The sequence below is a fragment of the Salvelinus namaycush genome, chromosome 3 (assembly GCF_016432855.1).
Source record: "Salvelinus namaycush isolate Seneca chromosome 3, SaNama_1.0, whole genome shotgun sequence".
Classification (NCBI taxonomy): domain Eukaryota; kingdom Metazoa; phylum Chordata; class Actinopteri; order Salmoniformes; family Salmonidae; genus Salvelinus; species Salvelinus namaycush.
Window position 1 is genome coordinate 17367151 of NC_052309.1, and position 23569 is coordinate 17390719.

The 23569-nt window shown below is 42.1% G+C and overlaps 1 protein-coding gene across 5 annotated transcripts; it reads left to right on the forward strand.

Moving 5' to 3' along the window:
* Window positions 1–543: 543 nt before the first annotated feature.
* LOC120045032 (integral membrane protein DGCR2/IDD-like) lies at window positions 544–21800 on the forward strand. 5 transcript variants are annotated; one of them, XM_038989855.1, is made up of 11 exons: window positions 544–897; window positions 14307–14339; window positions 15455–15577; window positions 16674–16760; window positions 16842–17052; window positions 17182–17258; window positions 17439–17621; window positions 17868–18071; window positions 18274–18417; window positions 18825–19061; window positions 19206–21800. In XM_038989855.1, the coding sequence occupies exons 1-11, from the start codon at window positions 816–818 to the stop codon at window positions 19430–19432; spliced, it is 1608 nt and encodes a 535-aa protein (XP_038845783.1). In that variant the 5' UTR covers window positions 544–815; the 3' UTR covers window positions 19433–21800. The 5 variants fall into 5 exon arrangements, with proteins under 5 accessions (XP_038845783.1, XP_038845782.1, XP_038845784.1 ...); XM_038989854.1 differs by having other exon boundaries at window positions 545–897; window positions 18271–18417; XM_038989858.1 differs by lacking the exon at window positions 544–897 and adding an exon at window positions 1935–2329 and having other exon boundaries at window positions 18271–18417.
* The last annotated feature ends 1769 nt before the right edge of the window (window positions 21801–23569 follow it).

Here is a 23569-nt window from a genome sequence, read left to right on the forward strand (position 1 = left end):
ATCAAAGATAGTAACAAATACCCTATGTGTGACTAACATTCTATAATTTATCACTAACTTGGGAAATGACGTGAAGTTTATTTCTATTACATGTTAATTTGCGTAATAATGGAATGTTTAATTCATCAATAGCAGTCATTGACGTATGCCATTAGGCACATGGCTCATTTCCCAGTCATAGCATGTTATCTAAAAGGATGTTATAACATGAGTGAATTGTACATGATGCCTACATGTATACATTAAGAAGAAAACGATTATAATTCATGTGTGAATTGATAAAAAATTACTTGCATTACATTTCATGAAACATTTCAATACCCATGCTTAAGATTTTTAGAACATTATTTAAAAAAAGCTGTTGTCCATGAAGTTCTGTTGAAATTCAAGTATAGCCTAATTTGCAATCAATCAAAACCAACCAATTAATCAAAAATGAATGTTTTTTCACTCCGGACACAATTCTGTTAGCTACTATAACACATGTATACAATAACCTTAACTCCGCCCCAACTCGCAATCTGATCGGCTGTGGAGTGTTTTGGATTGTTGTGACTGGAGAATGGAGCCATCTTGTTTTATTTCTGTCCTGGAATACATTGGGCAGGCCGAACGAAAAACAGGGCTTTCGAATAATGATGTAGCTAGTTAGCGCGCTTGCTAACATTATTGCATATATTTGTATGTTTAGTGCTTCCACCACTTTGAATGACTAGGTACTGTCTTTGGCGTTTATAGGGTCGAAGCAAACGCGTTGGTTCAGGTGTCAGTTTATTTTATTTCTGAGTAGAGGCGTTACTATGAATGGAGGATAAATGTTGCCAAAGGCTGACAGCAGCAGTTACGTTCTCCTCTCTCTTCTCTTCGTCCTCACATTAACAGACCCACCACTGGCAGGTAAGAGTGGTGAAATGCAATTGGTTGTAATTTGTCACAATGTCGATCTTAGTATACCTATTATACCTATACTTAGTATATGGTAGGCCTATTTGCACGGGAATTTAGTTAGTGTAGGTGGCGTTTGTAGCTTATCACGGGTCTCAATTTATGCTGCTGGCTAGCCACTTACTGCGGAGTTAACAAACGTTAACGTAAATTATTTTAGCAAAAAAATGTATTATATGGGGATATAGTTCAATATTGAGCTGTAAGTTAGCTACATTTTGCAGTTCCAGCGTCGGTGTGGCTCGAAAGATACGTTGTAGCTAGCCTGCTGAAGGTTTTTAGTATTGTGCAGCTTTAGCTAGCTAACATTACTAGCTACGTGAAATTTGGGTGCTCCACGTTATTTATAGAACCCAGTACTACTAATGTTAGTTACTAGCTAGTTCACCAGTAATTTAGCCGATTAAACTCAACTCCAGGATGCGATGGAGTTGAGCGGCGACTAGTGTTGGCGGACTGGAGCTCCAACGTTACATACGATTACGTTTTTATCCAAAACTACTGATTTCAGCATCCGAAGAATAGCCCACAATTACACACGACATTGATCGGTGTAATTGCGGGCTATTTCTTGGGTACTTAAATCAGTAGTTTGGGAGAAAATTGTCGTTTTATGTGATGTCGGAGCTCCAGTCCGCCTACCCCATTCATAGATGCGGTAATGAGGTCAATGGAATTCAACACAAACAATGGAAATCTCCTCTTGCCCCCCAGCAAAATGAACCTACATTTAGTCAAATGTTTGTGTATTTCACACTATGTTGATGTAAAAATCGGAGTTTAGTGCTTGTATGGATGTCAACCCGAATACATGTTCATGTCATCGTTTTTGTCCACGCTTGTGTGATTTATGACCATTAGAGGGGGTTACTCGACAAGCCCTTTTGGGCCTTTCCCCCCTGCACATTTTTTTTTTTACTGTTACAAACTGTCATACTATTTGTGCAACTAAACAGTCTACTGCATTGCAGTTAAAAACGACTGACTACCACCACCGATTTCTGTATACCACTAGTTTAATACGCCTATTGACGGTAGTATCTTCTGACCAGGAAGGAGTGTTTTGTTAAGAGCCCTGACTCTTGCGCTAAACATTAACACGCATTGCTTGCGGTGCGGTTTTGTAAACTTAAGGAACGTATCCTTTATATAAGCGAGAATTTGGGGGTGGGGGGTTACATTACTACACCTTGTTTAGGTTTCCCACATGGCCGTATTTCCACGTTTACAGCGCTTGTTAATGGAAGACAGAGTGGACTACCTTTGCTAATGAGCTATCTGCTTCTCCGAACACCTGTGTGTAAACGTAAGACGGACACCACAAACGGGTTGTCACTGAAAAATACTTGTCTGTAACCTTTAAATCTCGTTAAAACGGTGTACGGTGAGTGCGTATTTTGCATTTGTGAAATTATATCGATGTGATATGAAAGTAGAGGGATTTATGTTTTTAGAACCGTACCACAATAGAGTCGATTCATGTTTAGATGGTTGTTTGGCTGTTTTTTTACGTTAGGAGCCAATTCGCCTTTAAACAGAACATGTTAGCAAGCTGCATTTCAGCTAGAAAACAGATGGGTTAGTTGACAACGTCATGATAACGTTGTGAGCGCTTCCATTGGGCAGACGTCAGCGTGTTGTGATTCTGTATGGCCGATTGCTAGCAAAAATGACAAACTGCCATGTGGGGAATCGTAAGTGGCTAGTTTCATAATGTTATTGAAACCATGTCTTGAGGTTTTTTGACTGATTTCATGTCAATGCTAATATTGCTAAAATTCGCTAGCTAACCAGCAAATCAAATTGTACTAGTCACATGCGCCGAATACAACAGGAGTAGTAGACCTTACAGTGAAATGCTTACTTACGAGCCCTTAACCAACAATGCAGTTAAAAAATATACAGATAAGAATAAGAGAAAAGTAACAAGTAATTAAATAGCAGCAGTGAAATAGCAATGTCTTTGAGACAAGTGGTCATTGTGCAAATTATTTTTTTCAATAAACGAATTATTTTACACGTCAACAATCTAAGCAAACCCTGTCTGTTTTGCCACATAGTTGCGCGCGTGTCGGTTTTGTTGCTAAACAACCAATCGATCTACATGCACGAAGTTTCACCAGAGAGCTAGGTAGCCAGCTAACGTTAACTTGCTACGTCGCAGGAGCAACAAAAGACTGGGCCAAATGTTGTTTTATGTTAGATATAGCTATCTAATGTTGTGGCGTTAGTTAGTTAGTTAATCGGATTTTAAATCTACCTGAAATACGAAGAAGCATTGTATTAGCTGCTACGTCAACTTGCATCAACCTTCCGGTTACTGTCCCAGCGCTCTAACCACTAGGCTACTGCTCCTCCAAGCTGTGTTGTCTCCCTGAACCCATGCACTGATTTGGGGTATTATTGCCTTTTGCACACCTGATCATGATCCTCATGAAATGCCTAGTTTGTGTAGTTGAATAAAAGCAATGGCACAAATGGTTTAACTTTTGAGTATTGTTGGCCCAGAGTGCATCTATGGTCATTGACTGGAGATTAGCCTCCTCTGTCAGTATAACACGTGTTCAGATGGCAATGGGTCCGCCCTGTGTGGGGTTTAACCTCTAAAAGCCGGGTGGTTCTACTAAGCTAACATGGAATTGTTTTAGGATGGTCATACCATGCATCATTTAGCTATTTGATTTTGAATTTTAGGACCCCTTTTAAGTATAAAAGAAAATGTCCATATTTTTTGATAAAATATTGAATTTGGCATTTACTACTATAGCCCATAGAAATGCATTGAATAACACATTCATGCATTTACTGTACTGTATTTATCTTTACTGTACTGTCTAAACTTGTGAACCCAATTGTGGTTTGTGACTACTGTGATTTCCCATTGCAGAAATGCTGCTACAGATTTTTAATCCCTTAAAAATACTTAATAAACAAAGGTGATGTCATTAAAGACACTAACTAATTGCCTTCACCTTAGGAGGTAGAGGATTTATAAAATACCTTAAAGATACAGTGCATTTGGAAAGTTTCCTTTTTCCTCATTTTTTTACGTTACAGGCTTTTTCTAAAATTGATAAAATACATGTTTACCTTCAATCTACACCCAATACCCCATAGTGACAAAGCAAAAACAGGTTTTAGACATTTTTGTGAATTTATAAAAAAATAACACACCTTATTTACATAAGTATTCAGACCCTTTGCTATGAGACTCAAAATTGAGCTCAGGTGCATCCTGTTTCCATTTATCATCCTTGAGATGTTTCTACAACTTGATTGGAGTCCACCTGTGGTGAATTCAATTGATTGGACATGATTTGGAAAGGCACACACCTGTCTATATAAGGTCCCACAGTTGACAGTTCATGTCAGAGCAAAAACCAAGCTGTGAGGTCAAAGGAATTGGCTGTAGAGCTCCAAGACAGGATTGTGTCGAGGCACAGATCTGGGGAAGGGTGCCAAAAAAATTCTGCAGTATTGAAGGTCTCCAAGAACACAGTGGCCTCCATCATTCTTAAATGGAAGAAGTTTGGAACCACCAAGACTCTTCCTAGAGCTGGCTGCCCGGCCCAACTGAACAATCAGGGGAGAAGAGCCTTGGTCAGAGAGGTAACCAAGAACCCAATGGTCACTCTGACAGAGCTCCAGAGTTCTTCTGTGGAGATGGGTGAACCTTCCAGAAGAACAACCATCTCTCAGCACTCCACCAATCAGGCCTTTATGGTAGAGTGGCCAGACGGAAGCCACTCCTCAGTAAAAAGCACATGACAGCCTGCTTGGAGTTTGCCAAAAGGCACCTAAAGGACTCTCAGACCATGAGAAACAAGATTCTCTGGTCTGATGAAACCAAGATTGAACTCTTTGGCATGAATGCCAAGTGTCATGTTTGGAGGAAACCTGGCATCATCCCTACGGTGAAGCATGGTGGTGGCAGCATCATGCTGTGGGGGTGTTTTTCAGCGGCAGGGACTGGGAGACTAGTCAGGATCGAGGGAGAGATAAACGGAGCAAAGTGCAGAGAGAGCCTTGATGAAAACCTGCTTCAGAGCGCTCAGGGCCTGAGACTGGGGCGACGGTTCACTTTCCAACAGGACAACGACCCTAAGCACACAGCCAAGACAACACAGGAGTGGTCTCTGAATGTCCTTGAGTGGCCCAGCTCAATCAAACATCTCTGGAGAGACCTGAAAATAGCTTTGCAGCGACGCTCCCCATCCAACCTGACAGAGTTTGAGAGGATCGGCAGAGAAGAATGGGAGAAACTCCCCAAATACAGGTGTGCTACGCTTGTAGTGTCATACCCAAGAAGACTCGATGCTGTAATCGCTGCCAAAGGTGCGTCAACAAAGTACTGAGTACTCATGTAAATGTGATATTTAAGTTTTTTTTATATACATTTGCAAATGTAAAAAATAAAAGTTATTTGTCATTGGGTTTTGTGTGTTTGAGGATTTAAAAAACAAAACTATTTAATCCATTTTACAATAAGGCTGTGTAACAGTAAAATGTGGAAAAAGTCAAGGGTTCTGAATACTTTTCGAATGCACTGTATATGCCTTAATTAAAAAGTAGACTCATCTTTAATTTCTCATGGGTCCTTTTACATGAAAATTATCATATATTTTTATATAAACATTCTGTTTATGTAGACTTGCCCTGTAGCGTAAAGTTGCACTGGTCAGGCTTTTGGCCAATGTACTTTTTTGTTGTTGTCATATGTGGAGATGAGCTAAGCTATATCTTTTGCAAAGTGTTTTTTTGATTGGGTTATAAAATAAATCACGAAGTAGTCTAAAGATTACTTAGGTTACCTTTTGTTGCCTTGAAACATTATTTTCTTTTCAACCACATAAATCATCACCTGTTTAATTTGCAAGTGGTGTAAGAAGCTATTCTTTACTTACAAAACCTCAATGTTTTCATTCAGGAGCTGGGTGAGAGAAGGGTGGTATTGGCTGATTTTCTTAGTTGTGAATAGCCTACATCCCAACCCAGGGTACATTCTATGCTTGCATTTAAACTGGCTGTTTTTGCAAACGGACAAAAAAAAAAGTTATACTTTTTTTAAAGCAAACATTATTGGAACGGTGGGTGGTCCCAAATTGTCCTGGTCCCATTTGGGTCAACTCAAACATCTTTTTTTAGAAAAGATGGTTGAATACCCAGAATTTCCCATGGGCTGGTACCATTGCTCATTGCTGAGCAAAGACAACTGTTTCTAGTGAGATGTGTGACTCCTTTTCATTTTATACATTTTATAAAGCTCCTAATGCTAGCAGTATCTCGTGCGAACTTGGGACTTAAGTCATTTTCACACTTCAAAACCGCAATAGCCACTACAATGTGAAAACAACATGATTTTGTCATGAGTTCAGTTCCATTTGCTTGATTTTGCAGACCCACAACTGGATCACCTTTAGCTAGCTAACATTAGCATGCTAGCGACGTTAGCTAGCTAGCCAATGGAAACCGATGCAACCCTTCTAGCTATGTGACTAGCTGGATGTTCTGTGCTTATGAGGTCCATTTTTAAGATTCAATGCTCTAGTAAGTGCCATCGTGCAGAAATGGCAAAGAAAATACTTTGATGAGCTAGCTAAGTTAGCTAGCAAGGTATACCAGTTATCAAAGCTGATACTAGCTAGCTTTGTGTTGTCAACATTACAACCAGGACAGACTGTCATGGGACGCAAAACGCAGGCACCTACAGATGCAGCTCTCATGCAATGAAATTATCTTTTATTAGCTGTAGTTAATAAGTCAGTACACAAATTCACTTAGCTACTGTATGAGCAAACAGTTTACAACATGCAAAGTAGCTAGCTAGATGTCATCTCTGTAATATTCATATGTGTAAACATACTGAATTATAATTGGATGCATTTTACCGCCATATCATACTGTGCTATGATTGGTTAAGACCACCCAAATGGTTAGGTCATGGTCAGTTTGATCCTGGTTGGCGATACGTGAACATGCCAGTTATAGCTAGCTAATAAAGAGCTACGTTAAGAAATATCCTGTAGTACTGCATTTTATTATTTTGTACAAAGCGTGCAAAACAAGACAATCTCCATTAGCTATACATCTTTCTTTCGCATTTAAAAATGCATATGACAAAATATCTCTCAGTACATTGCAATTTGTAAGTCGCTCTGGATAAGAGCGTCTGCTAAATGACTTAAATGTAAATATTAGTCCACAACTTCTCTGGCATTTGGCTTGTAGTTCTTGCACAGGAAAGAAGTGGAGACAGTTTTCAGGGGCCTCCCAGAGCACGAAAAAAGAGTGAACAGTGAGGGGGAGAGAAGTTAAGGATAGGGAGAAATCAACCATATGACCACTAGGTGTCATCGTATACCCAAAGTACTTGATAGAGTCCACTAGCTTGCTGCACTGGTGTAAAAGTTCACTATTGCATATGATTCGTATATTAACATACCTGTGACATTTTGGAGGACACTTATGGATCTCTAAGACGCATAAATACATGCGTACATGTATTTTCTCTGTAAACTGATTTGCATTTTGGGGTTGAGGTGGGCCTAATTAAATGAGAAATGGAAATACAGCATACTTGGTGATATCTAATGCCTTCTTACACTTTAAGATGGGGGTGCAACCAAGCTCACATGAAACCATTCATGAAGACAAATCATCTGAAGTATGTAGGCCCTACCTGCTGAGTATAAGAAACCATTGATGAATATAGGTATCCCAAAATAGCTTGAATGGGCTTGTCATTCACAAAGTACTGATGAAAAGTCAAGTACATTTGATCGAAATATGGGTATACGAGGACATCTAGTGGTTACCTTGTTATCCATCCTCTGTCACTAGCTATCATAGATGTGTATACCCCTTCACAAGATTGATGTTGGGTGAGTCCCCTTTCCTATGCAAACAAACACAATTAGAGATGTTATGCACTAGCATGCAATGTCAATGAGATATATTTGATGCAACATGTATTGTCATTGACTAGAAAAATGTTTTTGTACCCTTATACTAGCTAGCTGGGAGGAGTCCAGTCCCAGAGGCAGTCTGTTCTGCATGCCTTCTTGACTTAGATACAATGTGTTGTCATGCATTTGTGCATGCACACTGGTTACTGTCACAGTTACCTTGCTAGCGAAATTAGCTAGCTCATCAACCAGAATTTACTTTGCGATTTCCACACAATGGCACTAATTAAGCCTTGAATCTCAGTGACCTCCCTGTCACCATTGGTCATCTAGCTAGCCGTTAGCCATCTTAGTTGCATCGGTTTCCATTGGACTAGAGCTTGCTAGCTAGTTATCATGTAGGTGCCTATGCTGACTAGCGTCGCTAGCATGCTAACGTTAGCAAGCTGGCTAATGTCAATACACCTAGTCGTGGGTCTGCAAAATCAAGGCAAATGGTACTGAACTCATGACATGTTTCGACATTGTAGTGGCTATTGATGTTTTGGCTCATCCTTTATAACTACTGCTGTATACCTTTTTTAATAATATACTGGCCATACTGTCTTAACACCATTTATATAGTGTACCAGTCAAAAGTTTGGACACCTGCTCATTCCAGAGTTTTTCTTTATTCTTACTATTTTCTACATTGTAGAATAATACTGAAGACATCAAAACTATGAAATAACACACAGAATCATGTACAGTCGTGGCCAAAAGTTGAGTGACAAAAATAAAAAATGTTCAAAGTCTGCTGCCTCAGTGTCTTTTTAGATATTTTTGTCAGATGTTACTATGGAATACTGAAGTATAATTACAAGCATTTCATAAGTGTCAAAGGCTTCTATTGACAGTTACATGAAGTTGATGCAAAGAGTCAATATTTTTCAAGACCTCTGCAATCTGCCCTGGCATGCTGTCAATTAACTTCTGGCCCACATCCTGACTGATGGCAGCCCATTCTTGCATAATGAATGCTTGGAGTTTGTCAGAATTTGTGTGGTTTTGTTAGTCCACCCGCCTCTTGAGGATTGACCACAAGTTCTCAATGGGATTAAGGTCTGGGGAGTTTCCTGGCCATGGACCTAAAATATCGATGTTTTGTTCCCCGAGCCACTTAGTTATCACTTTTGCCTTATGGCAAGGTGCTCCATCATGCTGGAAAAGGCATTGTTCGTCTCCAAACTGTTCCTGGATGGTTGGGAGAAGTTGCTCTCGGAGGATGTGTTGGTACCATTCTTTATTCATGGCTGTGTTCTAAGGCAAAATTGTGAGTGAGCTCACTCCCTTGGCTGAGAAGCAACCCCACACATGAATGGTCTCAGGATGCTTTACTGTTGGCATGACACAGGACTGATGGTAGCGCTCACCTTGTCTTCCAGCTTTTTTCCGGATGCCCCAAACAATCGGAAAGGGGATTCATCAGAGAAAATGACTTTAACCCAGTCCTCAGCAGTCCAATCCCTGTACCTTTTGCAGAATATCAGTCTGTCCCTGATGTTTTTCCTGGAGAGAAGTGGCTTCTTTACTGCCCTTCTTGACACCAGGCCATCCTCCAAGTCTTCACCTCACTGTGCGTGCAGATGCACTCACACCTGCCTGCTGCCATTCCTGAGCAAGCTCTGTACTGGTGGTGCCCCGATCCCGCAGCTGAATCAACTTTAGGAGACGGTCCTGGCGCTTTCTGGACTTTCTTGGGCGCCCTGAAGCCTTCTTCACAACAATTGAACCGCTCTCCTTGAAGTTCCTGATGAATCGATAAATGGTTGATTTTAGGTGCAATCTTACTGGCAGCCATATCCTTGCCTGTGAAGCCCTTTTTGTGCAAAGCAATGATGACGGCACGTGTTTCCTTGCAGGTAACCGTGGATGACAGAGGAAGAACAATGATTCCAAGCACCACCCTCCTTTTTGAAGCTTCCAGTATGTTATTTGAACTCAATCAGCATGACAGAGTGATCTCCAACCTTGTCCTCATCAACACTCGCACCTGTGTTAACGAGAGAATCACTGACATGTCAGCTGGTCCTTTTGTGGCAGGGCTGAAATGCAGTGGAAATGTTTTTTGGGGATTCAGTTCATTTGCATGGCAAAGAGGGAATTTGCAATTAATTGCAATTCATCTGATCACTCTTCATAACATTCTGGAGTATATGCAAATTGCCATCATACAAACTGAGGCAGCAGTCTTTGAAAATGAATATTTGTCATTCTCAACTTTTGGCCACGACTGTAGTAACCAAAAAAAGTGTTAAATCAAAATATATTTTAGATTCTTCAAAGTAGCCACCCTTTGCCTTGATGACAGCTTTGTACACTCTTGGCATTCACTCAACCAGCTTCATGAGATAGTCCACCTGGAATGCATTTTAATTTAAAGGTGTGCCTTGTTAATTTGTGGAATTTCTTTACTCAATGCATTTGAGCCAATCAGTTGTTGTGACAAGGTAGGGGTGGTATACAGAAGATAGCCCTATTTGGTAAATCATGGCAAGAACAGCTCAAATAATCAAAGAGAAATGACAGTCCATTACTTTAAGACATGAAGGTCAGTCAATCTGGAAAATTTCAAGAACTTTGAAGGTTTCTTCAAGTGCAGTCGAAAAACCATCAAGCGCTATGATGAAACTGGCTCTCATGAGGACCCAGAGTTACCTCTGCTGCAGAGGATGAGCTCATTAGTTACTAGCCTCAGAAATTGCAGCCAAAATAAATGCTTCACGGAGTTCAAGTAACAGATACATCTCAACAACTGTTCATAGCAGACTGTGTGAATCAGGCCTTCAAGGTCAAATTGCTGCAATGAAACCACTACTAAAGGACACCAATAAGAAGAAGAGACTTGCTTGGGCCAAGAAACATAAGCAATCGACATTAGACCAGTAATCTGTCCTTTGGACTCATGAGTCCAAATTTGAGATTTTTGGTTCCAACCGCTGTGTCTTTGTGAGACGCAGAGTAGGTGAACGGATGATCTCTGCATGTGTGGTTCCCACCGTGAAGCCTGGATGAGGCGTTGTGGGGGTGTGTTGCTTGTGACACTGTCTGTGATTTATTTAGAATTCAAAGGCACACTTAACCAGCATGGCTACCACAGCATTCTGCAGCGATACGCCATCCCATCTGGTTTGGGCTTAGTCCCACTGTCATTTTGTTTTTCAACAGGACAATGACCCAACACACCTCCTGGCTGTGTAAGGGCTATTTGACCAAGAAAGAGAGTGATGGAGTTGTGCATCAGATGATCTGGTCTCCACAATCACCCGACCTCAACCCAATTGAGATGGTTTGGGATGAGTTGGACCGCAGAGTGAAGGAAAAGCAGCAAGTGCTCAGCATATGTGGGAACTCCTTCAAGACCTGTTGAATAGCATTCCAGGTGAAGCTGGTTGAGAGCATGCCAAGAGTGCAAAGCTGTCAAGGCAAAGGGTGGTTACTTTGAAGAATCTCAAATATAAAAAAAACATTTTGATTCAACACTTTCTTGGTTACTACATGATTTCATAGTTTTGATGTCTAACCCATTATTCTAGAATCTATGCCCTCACGAACCATCAAACAAGCAAAGCGTCAATACAGGATTAAGATTGAATCCTACTGTACCGGCTTTGACGCATGTCAGATGTGGCAGGGCTTGAAAACTATTACGGACTACAAAGGGAAACCCAGACGCGAGCTGCCCTGTCCAGTAATGCGAGCCTACCAGACTTTTTATGCTCGCTTCGAGGCAAGCAACACTGAAGCAAGCATGAGCGCACCAGCTGTTCTGGATGACTGTGTGATAACACTCTCGGTAGCCGATGTGAGCAAAACCTTTAAACAGGTCAACATTCACAAAGCCGCTGGGCCAGATGGATTACCAGTATGTGTACTCAAAGCATGTGTTGACCAACTGTCAAGTGTCTTCACTGACATTTTCAACCTCTCCCTGACCGAGTCTGTAATACATACAGGTTTCAAGCAGACCACCATAGTGCCCAAGGAAGCGAAGGTAACCTGCCTAAATGATTACCGCCCCGTGGCACTCACGTCGGTAGCCATGAAGTGCTTTGAAAGGCTGGTCATGGCTCACAACAACAGCTTCCTCCCCTACACCCTAGACCCACTCCAATTCGCATACAGCCTCCACAGATGACGCAATCTCAATCACACTCCACACTGCCCTTTCTCACCTGGACAAAAGGAACACCTATGTGAGAATGCTGTTCATTGACGACAGCTCAGCGTTCAACACCATAGTGCCCACGAAGCTCCTAACTAAACACCTCCCTCTGCAACTGGATCCTGGGCTGCCCCCAGGTGGTAAGAGTAGGCAACAACACGTCTGGCACGCTGATCCTTAACACTGGGGCCCCTCAGGGGTGTGTACTTAGTCCCCTCCTGTATTCCCTGTTCACCCACGACTGCGTGGCCACCCACAACTCCAATACCATCATTAAGTTTGCTGACGACACAACAGTGGATGCCTGATCAACGACGGCCTATAGGGAGGAGGTCAGTGAACTGGCAGTGGGGTGCCAGGATAACAACTTCTCCCTCAATGTGAGCAAGACAAAGGAGCTGATCGTGGACTACAGGAAAAGGTGGGCCGAACAGGCCACCAATAACATCGACGGGACTGTAGTGGAGCAGGTTGAGAGCTGCAAGTTCCTTGGCGTCCACATCACCAATGAACTATCATGGTTCAAACCCACCAAGACAGTTGTGACGAGGGCACAACAAAACCTTTTCCCCCTTAGGAGACTGAAAATATTTGGCATGGGTCCTCAGATCCTCAAAGTTATACAGCTGCACCATCGAGAGCATCCTGACCGGTTGCATCACCACCTGGTATGGCAACTGCTCGGCATCTGACCGTAAGGCACTACAAAGGGTAGTGCATCTGGCCCATTACATCACTGGGGCCAAGCTTCCTGCCATCCAGGACCTATATAATAGGTGGTGTCAGAGGAAAGCCCATAAAATTGTCGGAGACTCCAGACACCCAAGTTATAGACTGTTTTCTCTGCTACCGCACGGCAAGCGGTACCGATGCACCAAGTCTGGAAGCAACAGGACCCTGAACAGCTTGTACTCCCAAGACATAAGACTGCTGAACAATTCATAAAATCGCCACTGGACAATTTACATTGACTCCCCCCTCCCTTTTGTACACTGCTGCTACTCGCTGTTTGTTTGTTTGTTACCTGTACATAGTCACTTCCGCCCCACCTACATGTACAGATTACCTCAACTAGCCTGTACCCCCGCACACTGACTCAGTACCGGTGCCCCCTGTATATAGCCTTGTTATTGTTATTCTTATTGTGTTACGTTTATTACTTTTTATTTTTGTCTACTTGGTAAATAATTTATTCTTCTTGAACTGCACTGTTGGTTAAGGGCTTGTAAGTAAGCATTTCATGGTAAAGTCTACACTTGTTGTATTCGGCACATGTGACACAAAGAAAAACCCTTAAATGAGTAGACGTATTCAAACTTTTGACTGGTACTGTATGTGTACACCCCTTCAAATTAGTGGATTCAGCTATTTCAGCCACGTCTGTTGCTGACGGGAGTTTTCTTTTCATGGTTCGGGCTAGGTGCCTTAGTTCCAGTGAAGGGAATTCTTAATTCTACTTCATACAATGACATGCTAGATGATTCTGTGCTTCCAACTTTAACAGTTTGAAGGACCTTTCCTGTTTCAGTGTGACAATGCACCCGTGCACATAGCAAGGTCTATAGAGAAATGGTTTGTCGATTGATGTGGAAGAACTTGTCTGGCCTGCACAGAGCCCTGACCTCAACCCCATCGAACACCTTTGGGATGAATTGGAACACCAACTGCGAGCCAGACCTAATCGCCCAACATCAGTACCCGACCTTACTAATGCTCTTGTGGCTGAATGGAAGCAAGTCCCCGCGCAATATCCAACTTCTAGTGGAAAGCCTTCCCAGAAGAGTGGAGGCTGTTTATAGCAGCAAAGGGGGGACCAACTCCATATTAATGCCCATGATTTTGGAATGAGATGTTCGATGAGGTGTCCATACTTTTGTACATGTAGTGTATATGGACTCTGACATTGCTCGTTCTGATGTTTCTTTCTTTTGGATTTGTGTGTATTGTTTTGTATTACTGTAATGTTGGAGCTAGAAACATAAGCATTTCACCTGTGAGCATTTCGCTGTGATAACATCTGCAAAATATGTGTACTCGACCAATACATTTTGATTTGTGGTCCTTTGTAGCTCAGTTGGTAGAGCATGGAGCTTTTAACGCCAATACCACCAATATGTAAAATGTATGCACCCGTGACTGTAAGTCGCTTTGCTAAATAGCTTAATATATTATGTGGTAGAACATTCCCAACTAGGAATGTGTTGAGATTTAAGGGGTTGGTTCATCAGAAATTGCTTTTTGTTTTGTTTCAGGTCCAAGGCTAGCTCTGGCAAGATTATTGTCAGGTAAGCAGCGTCTCCTCTGTTAGTGCAGTGTATCTGTAGGCCTGCCAGTCTCCAGCGATTTTGGGTTACTTTGTTCTATTCTCAGCTTGTGCCTATTTAATATTCCCATTCACAGCAGTGCTTTGTTTTTCCATTAACTTAGGTATTTTCTCAAACCAGTTTTTATGCAACTGCTCGTTCAACAATACCGAGCTACTTTCAAAGAATCCTGTTAGTCCAGTGTCTAGACTATCTGTTCAGTGCCATAGAGAGAAGAGTTTTTTTTTTTTCTGCGTTCTTAGACAGCTGGGCCTTATACACCCTCCTCACTGGAGAAGCCCTGACAGGCAGTTCCTATGCTGTCTCATGTTAATCACACATGCCACAGAGACGCTGACCCACTTAATACTGCCCCTGTGTTGCTAATGGGTATAGGGGTAGACACTAAAGTAAAATAAGGTTAGGTCTTGTTTTATTCTGATATATGGCCCCTTTAGGCTGTTTTTCTTCTGGCCCCTTTAGGCTAACTGTTTTATTTTATGGAGGCCTTTTTTTAGATATTGGTTAGGCCCTAATGTATGTCCCTCATTTCTATTGTTTCTCAGGTTCTTGTGAGTCCGTTTAAGTTGTTTCTAAGCGCAGGTCTCAAAAACACTCAATGAATACCCCTGTTTGTTTCAGTGATAATGAAATGAGTTGTTTTAGATGTAGCTAATCTGTTTTATTTTAAGCACCAGACCTGAAGCTAATCTGTTTTATTTTAAGCACCAGACCAGAATTGAACTAAGCCAAAACACCTGAGGTATTGCTGCATTCCCTTCCAGTTTTTCCCTTAATGCTTTATTTTATTCATTTGTTTCCTGGGAAGTTTTTATTCTAGAAAGCATCAGGTGCATTGTTAATGTAATTTGCATGATAAATGGTGAAAACCTTTTTTTCTTATTTGTCTGTCAGTGACATGTCTCTGTAATGATACTAAAAGCTGGAAATGCTAAATCTTTCATTGACTTGTCTTTCAGTTCTTTACAATTGGTAAGCAGGTATGGGAGAGAATAAAAACTGTGTTGCAGTGACCATGTCATAACTACAGGGGGCACTGTGTGGTGTCTTTAGCTTTCCTCTGTGCTGTGTTTCAGAACTGCGCTGCAGCCCTGGACAGTTTGCCTGCCGCAGTGGGAAGATGCAATGCATCCCCATGTCCTGGCAGTGTGACGGCTGGGCGGCTTGTGAGGACAAGAGCGATGAGTTGGACTGCCCCCGTGAGTGAAACATCTTTTACCCAGACTCCAACCTGAACTCTGGTCCCCTTTCCAAACAATTAGGGCTGGGAATTGCCAGGGACCTCATGATACCATCATGATACTTGGGTGCCAATACGATAAGTATTGCGATTCTCACGGTTCTATATTTATTGCGATTCGATACTGCAATTTGATGTTGCAAAAATATTACTTACTATACAGTGCCTTCAGAAAATATTCACACCCCTTGACTTTTTCCACATTTTGTTGAGTTACAGATTGCCACAAAATCGAATCGATTTTAAATTATATGGCCTACATACAATACCCCATAATGTCAGTGGAATAGTTTTTTTATTATTCATTAAAAATTAAGTTAATAAATATTCAAACCCTTTGTTATGGCAACCCTAAATAAGTTCAGGAGAAAAAAATTGTCTGAACATGTCATGTAATAAGTTGCATGGTCTAAATTATTATTATTTAAAACAAATACTGTATTGATACTTTGACTCCAATTTGTATCTGCCCAAATAATATTGCGATATGTAACTATCGATTGATTTAGAAAACAACTTTCTAAATGTCAGGGGAAACGCCAAACTCAATCTGAGTAAACATTTTCTCAACGCCTTTTATTGTGAGCTTTGTTTGTTGATCTCTCTTGCGGAGATGGTTTGATATTGCAGTAGTAAGCGGTTGAAGGAAATCTTATTGTTTCCATGACTTAATTCCTGAATGAGCGTTGGTCCCTTGATCTCTGGCTGCATAATAGGAATTATGGAAAGGATTGGGTTCACACACAGCATGTGACCTTCTATAACACGGCCATTTTATTTCAACTTGACTGTGTGCATATTACATTATTTGATAAATGGTGGCAAAAGCAGTCAGAAATGGTTTTGTGTATTTATTGTCATGAGAAAGAACTAGATGTTTTTGCCATTGATGACCTGTGAATGGACTAAATAAACAGTTTTCTTCCCCTTAATGAGAAGTCCCTTGTCAACAAACAAAGCTGTCTTCAGGTTTGTTATGAACTGCAGCCAGTCACCACAGTACATTCCTTCTATTTAAATACGGCCTCTTACTTCTCTCCCGTCCTCCCTTTCAGCCATGAAAGAGGAGACGTTTCACTTTGCCAATGGGTTTGACCAAGTGGAAGATGTCATCGGTGTGGCCCAACCTGTGCGCTTTAACAGTAAGACCCACGTTTAACTCTCCCTCCAGCTTTGTTACTGGACATATTGTAGGAGCTCTAAAGCACCTTTCCCTTCCACAGAGAAGTGCCCTAGTGGGTGGCATCACTACGAGAAGACAGCCAGCTGTTACAAAGTGTACCTGAGGAATGAGAACTACTGGCAGGCTGTGGACACGTGTCAGAAAGTCAATGGCTCTTTGGCGACATTCGTCACCAACGAGGAACTGCAGTTCATCCTCAAGATTGAGGTGGATTTCGACGAGGAAGTGTGCGAGCGCAGAGACCAGTGCAAGTGAGTGTTTGCTAAGGATGTGTTACATGAAGTAATAATGTTGAAATGAATGCCTGAAGGCTGAAGCAGATTTTTTTTTACTGTACAGACTAATTTATTATTATTTAATCCACTTTCTCTCTGTTTCAGGTTCTGGGTGGGTTACCAGTATGTCATTACCAATCAGAACCATTCACTGGAGGGCCATTGGGAAGTGTCATATAAAGGTGGGTGCGGACTTTGTTCATTTTAATTAAAGTATATTGTGCTTGAATCCCACTGAAAATGAGCTAAAGGGAGCAGATGCAACTCATTGTCATGCTCAAACAGCTACGATCAGTCAAAGCATTAAACCTGTATTTGGCTTACGATTCATCTTGTTCCTTTCTCTCTCGGTTCCCTTACAGGGTCAATGCAGGTGTTCCTGCCGCCAGAGGGCCTGACTAACTTTGGAGAGGCATCTCCGACCCAGGACAACATCTTCTGTGCCCAGCTGCAGCGCTTTCAGATCAAGAGTATGAACGAGCGCGGCCTTCACAGCTGGCATGCCGAGAACTGCTACAAGAAGTTCCCCTTCCTGTGCAAGAGGAGTATGTCTGCTCTCATCAAAACCAAATGACCTATGCAGCTTCACAGGAGGTCAAAGTAGCTTGATTGTAACAAGTGTAGATGCTCAGCTGAAACCTGGTTGTTTGAGTCATAAGATTCATGTAATTCTGTATGTAAAGCCTTGTGTGCTGTAATGCATACCCAAGTCAGGGAAGTCCAGCATCCTTTGTTGTGTAGGTATAGTTATTGGTTGGTTTTGGTCTTAAACCTTTGATTGTCTTTAACAGGGCAGACATGTGTGGACATAAAGGACCAGGTTGTGACTGAGGGGTACTACTTCACCCCTAAGGGGGAAGACCCGTGCCTGAGCTGCACATGTCACAACGGCGAGCCAGAGATGTGTGTGGCTGCGCTGTGTAATCGCCCGGAGGGCTGCAAGAACTTCGGCAAGGACCCCAAGGAGTGCTGCAAGTTCACCTGCCTGGACCGGGGTACTATCCAACTACTCACACAATTCCCTAAACAAAAACTATAAACTATGGGTGTTGTGAATGTTTCACAAGGTGGAGCTCGAAATGTTGATCTCTTGTCCTGTCATGTTGTTCAACAATATTTGGCACTGTAATTTCAGGAGAGAGAATTCAGAAACACTTGAAATTTATAAAAATGTGGACCCTGTTTGTCTTTTAGAAGGCAGCAGCTTGTTTGACTCTATGGCCAGTGGGATGCGTCTGATCGTCAGCTGTATCTCCTCCTTCCTCATCCTCTCTCTGCTGCTCTTCATGGTGCACAGGCTCCGGCAGCGCAGACGCCAGCGCATCCAAACACTCCTTGGAGGTAACCATACGCATCATATAATCACACTCATACAAACAACAGGTGGCACCAAGTTTGCTTTTTTTTTTAACCTTTTATTTAACCAGTCAGTTAAGAACAAATTCTTATTTACAATGACGGCCTACACCAGCCAAACTCGGACGATGCTGGGCCAATTGTGCTCCGCCCTATGGGACTCCCAATCACGGCCGGCACCGCCATCCCTTCTGGAAAAGCCCTGTTTGGTCTTTAAACAAACACAGGGAACGGAACGCCTCTCCTAATCAGTCTGTACTTGCCTCTAGCCTGTCTCTGGTACTTCAGTGTATTCAAATGTGTATGCATTTTAGCAGTAAAACTTAATCAACTGCATTGAATGATGATTGGTTGGTTTCAATTGGTCTCACTCAGCCTTTCTTTGCTCTCAGTTCACCATTTCAACCTTGGGCGGCGAGTCCCAGGCTTTGACTACGGCCCGGACGCTTTTGGCACTGGCCTCACTCCCCTGCACCTCTCTGATGATGGAGAGAGAGGCGCATTTCATTTCCAGGAACCTCCCCCTCCCTACGCTGCCTATAAATACCCTGACATCCAGCACCCAGATGACCCCCCTCCTCCCTACGAAGCCTCCATCAACCCCGACAGCGTCCTCTATGTGGACCTCGGTAGGACCACCCTGTGCTGTTAATGTTAACGTGTTTTCCTCACTTTCTGTGATATCAGTTGATTTTTTTTCTAGACTTACATACTAGGTTGAGTATCTAACTGTTTCTGAACCCTGTCATCACTGTTCTCGTTGTTCTCCACAGCACGCCATGGCGTTCAGATGATCCCTAGTCAGATGAGGGACGTGGTAGATGCCATGACAGACGCCCCAGCGCCACCTGTCCCTGTGCAAATGTCCTTCCAGGAGCGGGAAGACTCCATGGACAGCAGCACCCTACTGGTGGGGCCTGACACCCCCACAGACAGCCACGCCCCTGACTCCATGCCTGTAGACTGCAGCAACAGCTCCTCCCTCAGCACTGTGGTATAGGACTGGGGGAGGGGGCTGCTCCCGTCTGGACCCACGCCCCTGACTCCATGCCTGTAGACTGCAGCAACAGCTGCTCCCTCAGCACCGTGGTATAGGACTAAGGGGGGCGGGGAGCTGCTCCTGTCTGGACCCACACTTTGAGAGAGGAAGGCAGTGGCTGGTCTATCACATGGGGTCTGTTAGTTAGAAGAGACTGGGATGGGATGGAAAAAGACAGTGTAGAAACAGTATCAGGGTAGACTGAAGGACCAGTCCACTTCTTGAGGTGTGAGGAAAATCGGACTGGTGTGTTTCTAGAACAGGTGAACTGAAACCAAGTGGGTGTTTGTCAGAAACGTAACCTCTACAGTTTAACTTAAATGCAGTGGATCAGACCGCTTTCGTATAGGTGAACACAGATGGACGAGTAAGACAATCAAATGGATCTGGAAGACTGATTCTGTACAGAGAAGACAAACACTACACCAGGATGAGCTACTGCTTTTAGTTTTCATTGGACAAAGCTTTTGAATTATTTGGTTTGTTTGAGCTTCATGCTCAAGATTTCCCCCAATATAAACACTCCCTCAGGCCTTACACAAGGTAATAATGAAGGGGGAGGTAGATGGATCCACTTCAGCTTAAGTCCTTTGCACTTCTTAATTTGCATCCTACTGCTTATGTCCTGGAGGCCGAGGCAGAACTTGGATTTTCAGTTATTGACAATGACTCGCATGACTCTGCTCTCTCTCCCAAGTCTCCTCCATGAATTAAATACATCGTTTTCCTATCCCAAGCATCGCCTCTGAACTTGGATTTTTGCCCTCTAATCAATCTGATATACTAAGACGTCTTCGAGATTGATAGCACAATGGTAAATAGAACAATGAGAGGTTCTTCTACAAGAGGTTTTTCAACCTTGCAGAAATATTTAGGTATGGTTATTGTTAGCTCCAGCTAACACACTGCTATGTGTTGATGATGAGGTAAATGTTACAACTTTTACAAGAATCTTGCTAAAATATTGCATTTTGTTCATTAATTTTTGTTGATGTCCATTGGTTGAGTATTGTCCTTTTCTTGGGTAAGAAATAGGCTGGGAATTGTTGGGACCTGAACATAGATGATGGGTCCCTCATGTTAGTCAATGAGTTCACCACAAGAAAGAGAATGTCACTGGTGAGTGTGAATTAAGGTTAGAGCTTCATGTGTAGCTTGTAGCAATGGTTACTTGCTGTTTTGTACCCAATGAAATGTGTAAAAGTAAACTTATTTAGATAGTGTTCTTTTCATTAAATCATATTAACGATTTAATACTAAATTCATTGGTAAAACAATCTGTTACTTGACTATGTGTGAGTATATGTATGCACACGTATATAAAAACCAAACTTTGTTTTTTAACATTTTGCACATCACCTGTTTGCCAAGTAGCTCTGTGCATTTGCTTTCAATGTCATTAAGTATTTTAAAACTGAATATATTTTGCAAGCATAACTGATAACGTGGGGAAGTGTAACAAACATCAATTGTGTCATTTTTGGAAGCTGCCACTGGATCCACTGTAATATATTTTCTTGTCAATGTACATTGTCAGCTCAGTGTATTTTAGTTTGACTATAACAAAGGTGATATGACATTGGAGGTTTACCTGGTTAGGTTCTAACGGTAGCCTATATGGCATTGGGTGGCCAACCCCCTTTCTCATGTTTCATGATAATGACAGACAAAGAAAGTCTAATGTAGTAAACAAAAAAACTACTAGGAAAGCCACATAATTTGACCCCATTGTGACTCAAGGTGTAAAGACCTGTGAGAGCCCTGTTCAGTTCTTCTGTCGTGCTTGTTCACCTGTAGAGTTGAAAGGCCAAAGGAGATAGAAGGCTACGATGGCAGGCCTATGAAAGCACAAACACCCCTATGAGGGTTTTGGAACTACTTTGGTCTAAGCCCTTACCAGCCAGGATCTACAAAGCATGGTCATCTATTTGGCTGAAGTCTATCACCAGCAGCACTGAAATGGGGGGAAGATCCACCTTGAGAATCACAGCTGTGTGTGTGTGTGTGTACACTGTGTTTATGTACAGATGTATGTAGCATTGTATCGTCATTTTTTAAAATGTTCTTCGGTAGGTCTCAAGTTGTTTAGTATTTTTTTTCAGGATAGACAATCCTTTTGTGGATTATCCAAGGAAATTATGTTATGATTTGTAAAAAACAAATGTATTGTAAACTTGGTGTGCATGTATGGGGGATGGTGTTTGGGAATCAGATCTCCATCTTTGGACTCCCGAGTGACGCAGTGGTCTAAGGCACTGCATCTCAGTGCTTGAGGCATCACTACAGACACCCTGGTTAGATTCCAGGCTGTATCACAACCGGCTGTGATTGGGAGTCCCAAAGGGAGGCGCACAGTTGGCCCAACGTCGTCCGCGTTTGGCCGGTGTAGGCCGTCAGTAAAGAATAGATTCTTATTTGCAATGACTTGCCTAGTTAAATTGAATAAATAATCATCTTTGGTGTGAGTGTGTTTTCAGCTTGTAGGACCTGCAGTGCATGTTTTAGTAGAGGCATGATGAGAGAACAGAATTCTAATTTTCATCTTGGCCCAGGTTTAGCTTACAGATGCTTGCCTACAGGTTGATGTAGATGAATGCATTGGAACCCCTGCTGCATTTACACAAGTTGATTTGCTATTGAAAGTCACAATGGTGGTGGGAAAAAATAACTTTCAATGTGTTATAAAATGCAATAGCTGATATTTTAATTCATAGCTTTTAAATTGTAATTGTTTGCTTCTTTTGCAGGCGTCTGTGTGTTTTTCTGAGGTAGAGGTATATCTAATTAAATGCCAAATAAATTGTACCATGAAGGATAGCTGCCTGTTGTGTGTTAGGCCTGTAGTGGTAGCAGAGAACTTGAGACCATAGGATAAATAGGCCTACCGACACATGCCTAGGCAATACATGCTTCATCAGTCTTGGCATATGTCAAGGAAATTCCTCAGCCATTGTGACCAAATATCAGGGGATTAAGATGAGATGTGTGTTGCTGATGAAGAAGGGGAGCCCTGGAAGTTGTTAAGGAATTGAAATCTACATCTTGGCAGTGATGCTGAAACAAAAGATGTAAGATTTATTAGTCAGACCATATCAAGCATCAGTAGCCTATTACATCATACATCTGCATCTGAGAGCGACAGCAGGTGGATTTTAGGCCTATACACATACTGTATACCTGTCTCTTCGACAGGTGCCCTTTTATAGGCAGACCACTTGGCAAGGATATATAGTACAAAAATACATTGGAAAAATGAACAGTGCTAACGTTTCACTCAGATACTGTACATTTTAACTTGTTACTTGTTTTCTAAATAAAAGGATTGACCTTACCATTTGAGGGCATTTGTGCTCAGCTGTGAGATGCCATGCTCTCCTCGCATCAATGTCCCGTTATGTGACATTCATCATTAAAGACCACTGGCAATGACACTCCACTGACCAAACAGAAGGGGAAAAAAGCTTGACATTCACTTTCCCACCCTAAGCCCTGCCTCTTAGATTTTTATTTTGACTTTAATTAGACCTATTGAGGTGCTGTGCTTGTTTATTGGAAAATTATTTCCTGTTTATTACAGGTTCTCACACTGGTGAGTAACAGGTTTGTTTTAAATGTCCTTTATATTTTACAAGGTACACTACCGTTCAAAAGTTTATACCACTTAGAAATGTCCTTGTTTTTGAAAGAAAAGCATTGTTAAACATTGTTAATGTCGTAAATTACTATTGTAGCTGGAAACGGCAGGTTTTTTATGGAATATCTACAGAGGCCCATTATCAGCAACCATCACTCCTGTGTTCCAATGGCACGTTGTGTTAGCTAATATGAGTTTATCATCTTAAAAGGCTAATTGATCATTAGAAAACCCTTTTGCAGTTATGTTAGCACAGCTGAAAACTGTTGTGCTGATTAAAGAAGCAATAAAACTGGCCAGTCTCAATGTCAACAGTAAAGAGGCAACTCTGTGATGCTGGCCTTCTAGGCAGAGGTCCTCTGGCCAGTGTCTGTGTTCGTTTGACCATCTTAATCTTTTCGGACAGTCTGAGATATGGCTTTTTCTTTGCAACTCTGCCTAGAAGGCCAGCGTCCCGGAGTCGC